We start from the raw sequence: 5,196 nt of genomic DNA on the forward strand, positions 1-5,196 counted from the left end.
CACAGACAGAGAGAGAGAGAGAGAGAGAGAGAGACAGATGCCATGATCCACCCCCACCCCCAGCCAGCCCAAACTGTGGGTGCGCATGCGCACGGGCTCAGCAAACTCAGGGAGGTCTCTGGATAGGAACCAGCAACTGTTCCATGTGGGTCACAGAGCATCCTATTTCACAGGCATGCAACCATCTGCCACTCCTCATGAATCAAGTCTCAAGCCTTGGTACTCAGGACCAGTGTCCCCTCATTTGGGAAGTCTTTCCTGACCCTCAGTCCTTCCAGGTTAGGACATTCTCCTACCCTGATAGAGGCACCCTGAGCCTTATGACGGTGTGCCACTGTTCCTAGCACTGCTTTGCAGTTGTTTATTTTTTTATTTATGATTTTACTTTATCAGAGAGCACATGCACACTCTGGAGAGAGAGAATGAGAGAGATAAAGAAGTGAGAAAGCACCCTTCATGGGGAATGGCCATGCTGCAATCCCTCCTCCTCCACCTCTCCTCCTTTTCAGGATTTTGAGCATGCATGCACACATGCCTTGTGTGTTTTTCAAGCTGTCAGTCCAAGACTGGAACCATGTGGTTGGCCATGTGGGAATTGGCTGCCTCAACTACCATTCTAGCAGCTGGCCCTGCAGTTGTTTATTTATCAGACCAGACCAGCTCAGGCTGAGAGTTCCCAGGACCAGGTCTTGCTCGGGATTGGGACTTGGTGCCTAGCTCAGGACTGAGCCCTGAATGGGCAGTAGAATAAATGGCTGCTCAATGTGTGCAGAGGTGTTGGGGAGGGCTGGGGGGAGTAGGGCCATTGATTTTTCCCAAATAGGGGAGCATGCGGTGCCAATTCTCAGGGCTACAGAGTTCTTCTGGCATTTTCCTTGTTGATTCTTCCAAGGACAGAAATGAAGGCCAAGTGCACAGGGCTGATCTTGGGCAGTGTTTTACACCACCTTCACGGTGTTTATTATTAGCATGTCCCGTGCCAGGGGACACGGGAGTCGCATGTGAAGAGTGGCCCCTCCCGAGCCCTCCCCTCAGGGGTCTTCGCTGAGACTCTGGTAGATGGTCATAATGGTGCAGCCCCCAGGCTCCCACCACAGGCTGGGGAGAAATCGCACTAGCATGAGATATGCTTCCAAGACACTCAGCTAGGGCTGCTCACTCTTCCAAGGGGAAATCAACTGTTTTGCTTTTAATTGTTGGCGACTGCTGGCTAGAAAGAGTGAGAGAGGCAGAGAGAGAAAGCACTTTCCCGCCCCTGCACCCCAGTGGGGCATGGACACACTGCAATCCCTCTTCCTCCTTTTCTCCCTCATGTCAGAATTCTAGGTACACACAAACACCCAGTGTATGTTTCAAGCCACCAGGGTCAGGATTTGAACAGTGACTGGCCATGTGGAATCTGGCTCCCAACATGGTGTTTAACTACCGGGTTATGGGGCTGGCCCAGGGAATATCAACTTCTTAAAAGGATCGCCACTGTTTCTTTGCATACCCTGGCAATGGGTACCAAATGCACCATGGCAGCCCTTGTGAAGACCCTCCCCTCCTGCCTGCCTTGACTGTGGGTAACATAGCCGATGGAGCCACAGCTTGCCTACAGACCTCCATGGAGAGCTCCTGAGGAACGGCCCTCAGAGTTCCTTCTCGTGGACGTTAGGAGGTGGCCTAGAGTTCTGCACTGGCTCTGAGAAGTACGCCCAGAATTACCCAAGGGCCTGATAACAGGCATTCAGAGACCCGTGCAAGGTCCTCACCTCGGCCGCAGTCCGGGCCAAGGAAACCCAGGAAGCAGTGGCAGGTACCAGAGATGCAGTCGCCGTTGCCATAGCAGTTGCTGGGGCAGTTGTCCACTGATTCTGCAGGGATAAAAGAGAAGGAGAGCTGAACACAGACACTCTCTCAGCCAGAGAGCCCAGGGATCATGTCTCAGTTTAACCCAGACCCACTCATTTGACCTGTTCCGGCTCAGTCCCTGAAAGGAACCCATAGAGTTAAAAAGATATGTTATCTCAGCTGACATGAAGAGGTGTTCTATCTAGAAAATGTTTCTCTGAGCCTAGTTTTTTCTTTTTCTATTTTATTTTTATTTCTTTTTGACATAGAGTATGTAGAGACCCTGTCTCTTGCTGGAGACAGAGAGAGAGACAAAGAGAGGGAAAGTGAGAAATCACAATCTTGGGGGATGGCCACACCATAATCCCTTCTCCTCTGTTCTTCTCTTGGGATTTTGGGGATGCACGCACACACACCTGATGTGATTTTCAAGCCATCAGGTCTGGAACTCCAACCGTGGTAAGCCATAACCACCAAGCCACTGGCTAGCCTCTGAGCCCAATTTTTATAAATCAAATTTATACCTACAAATGCATTCGAAATTTTTCAGCTAAGAAATATAGGGAGAAAACAGTTTAACTTGTTAATAGTGGTTGTCTTTGGCTGGTGGGTTATTTGATTCTCATAGTCTTCTTCATACTTGTCTTTACACCCAGCATGAGTTTAAGCCACCAGGTCTGGGACTCAAACCACGGTCGACTACATGAGAGTCCAGTGACATAGCCATTACGCCAACTGCTAGTCCCCTTCCTACCACTCTTACAGAGAAATAAATAAAAATTTAAAATAAAAAAATCTTACATGATGTTTCATAATTGCAGTTAGTAAACCAGTTACCTAGACATTTTATTTGGAATGGCTTATTTCTCAGTAATTCTGGGTATGAAATTATGCAAAGAAGCAACTCTATACTGAATGCTTTCTCTGGACCATGAATTGCCACAAAATTTCTCTCATTTCACTGTCACTGAATCTGAGAAGCATGTGTTTTTATTCCTATTTTACTCGGGGACAAACAAGCAAACAAAACAAATCAGAAGAGGCAGATGAGAGAGATGAAGTGACTTGTTGAAGACCACGGATAGTGAATTCTATAGACAGGACTCCAAGACTGCCTTTGGATTCTACGTCTGGCCTTCTTCCATAATCCTACACTCTCTGGGCCTGGTAGGACCCTATCCCACAGCAGAAGCCAGGGGAATGAACAGGCATATCTTGAGACAGTGTGGTCAATCTACTTGAAGGACAGAGAATTCTAGAACTTTCAGAGTTTAGAGGTAACCAGGAGACCATGCTGCCCAAAGTCAGAGTCAGATTTGGAAGTGTACGAAAAGGTTAGTTAGGCAAGGAGGGTTCAGGATTCAGCCTGTTGCCTTGGTTCACAACTGCAAGTCATGAAGTTAAGATTAAGGCCTTTGTTGGACAAGGCGTCACCGTGTATGACGTGAACCTTGCAAATTAAAAACTTGCAGCCTACCTGAGAGGACGAGAAGTAACTGTCACCTGAGAAGCAGCATGGGGTACAGAAAAAGCTCTGTCTGGAGGTAAGAACACCTGGTTTTGGGGTCCCTTCTTCTAGCTCCATGCTGTGTGACCCTAAGCAACTTCCTTTCCCTCCCAGGGCCTCACCTCCTCGTATGTGCAATGAGAGTGATGGCAGATATAACTTCCAGGTAATTCCCAGCTTCCTGTTCTATAATGATTTTTTACGTTTGTTTATGTATGTATTCCATGACTGAGAGGGATGGAGGGAGGAAGAGAGAAAGATAAAAGGAGAGAGGGAGAATGACAGCACCCCCACAGGGTCTTGACACCACAGTCTACTCTCAGCCTCAGTCAGCCCCGCATCACGGCTGGCTATGTTCTTAGGGAGGTCTCTGGACACAACCCAGCCCCTCCTCACATGGCTCTGCTTCACAGAGTTCATAGTTAGGCAAGGAGGGTTCAGGATTCAGCCTGTTGCCTTGGTTCACAACTGCAAGTCATGAAGTTAAGATTAAGGCCTTTGTTGGACAAGGCGTCACCGTGTATGACGTGAACCTTGCAAATTAAAAATTTGCAGCCTACCTGAGAGGACAAGAAGTAACTGTCACCTGAGAAGCAGCATGGGGTACAGAAAAAGCTCTGTCTGGAGGTAAGAACACCTGGTTTTGGGGTCCCTTCTTCTAGCTCCATGCTGTGTGACCCTAAGCAACTTCCTTCCCCTCCCAGGGCCTCACCTCCTCGTATGTGCAATGAGAGTGATGGCAGATATAACTTCCAGGTAATTCCCAGCTTCCTGTTCTATAATGATTTTTTTACGTTTGTTTATGTATGTATTCCATGACTGAGAGGGATGGAGGGAGGAAGAGAGAAAGATAAAAGGAGAGAGGGAGAATGACAGCACCCCCACAGGGTCTTGACACCACAGTCTACTCTCAGCCTCAGTCAGCCCCGCATCACGGCTGGCTATGTTCTTAGGGAGGTCTCTGGACACAACCCAGCCCCTCCTCACATGGCTCTGCTTCACAGAGTTCACATTTTACTGCAAACCACTGTCTGGCCCCCTGTTCCAAAATTCTGTGAGTGATTAAGAGATCAACAGCAGAGAAAGGCATTCAGACAAAGGCACTTAAACACCCAAAACATTTAAGGGCTGAACAGTGGTAGCTAGAATGGGCAAAATAAGCAGATGGGAGACTTCTCAGAGGAGGTAGACTTAAAAAAGGGCTGTGTGATGAGGAGGTGGAAGAGGTGGCATTTATAGCACGTGCACGTCCAAGAGGCCTTCCAGTACCAACTTGCAAGCTATTTTAAACATTTGGGAAAATGATTCAAGTATGTGGTTCCTTTTCAGAATGGAGAGTCCCACTCACGCAGCCATGCTAACACGAACAGTGTCCCACACTAATGCAGAGTTACTGACAGGACAGTCCAGTCCAATGTGTGGCCTCATTTCAAGGCACAGTCGTCCTGATTCCGGCAAAGTAAGGCTCATGGGTTGGGGCTCCAACCTTCTCTGCTCTCCATTGGCCTTGCCCAGAAGAATCCACATTCCTAAGGTGTTCAAATCAGTAGTGGCTTCCTAAATATGGTTTTTATATAGAACCATTTACTAAGTTTCATTTTGAATATTCTTTTATAAAACAAGAATGTCAGATAAAGTTTAATGCAAATCTTTTTCACTATACACTACCGGCTAATGGCACAAATGGTGGATGGTCCCACCTGTAGTGCCATAGAAAAAGGACAGGCCCGGAAAGTGAAGCCTGGGCTTTGGGGACTCTAGTGGCCATGGGGCCATGACCAGGTCATCTTATCCTTCTGTTCCTGTTTCGTCATGGCACTTGCTCCTTCCACACATTCCGACTTGACCATCGCTCT

General features: G+C 47.8%; 1 protein-coding gene across 1 annotated transcript in view; it reads right to left on the bottom strand.

Annotated features, from left to right (window-relative positions):
* Positions 1-5,196, bottom strand: part of TENM4 (teneurin transmembrane protein 4) — a 665,800-nt gene that overhangs the window by 162,863 nt on the left and 497,741 nt on the right. Inside the window, 1 exon segment of the mRNA XM_027765687.1 lies at positions 1,755-1,856. Coding sequence (XP_027621488.1) covers positions 1,755-1,856 — 102 coding nt within the window.

The sequence above is a fragment of the Tupaia chinensis genome, unplaced genomic scaffold, assembly GCF_000334495.1.
Source record: "Tupaia chinensis unplaced genomic scaffold, TupChi_1.0 Scaffold139431_1, whole genome shotgun sequence".
Lineage (NCBI taxonomy): Eukaryota > Metazoa > Chordata > Mammalia > Scandentia > Tupaiidae > Tupaia > Tupaia belangeri.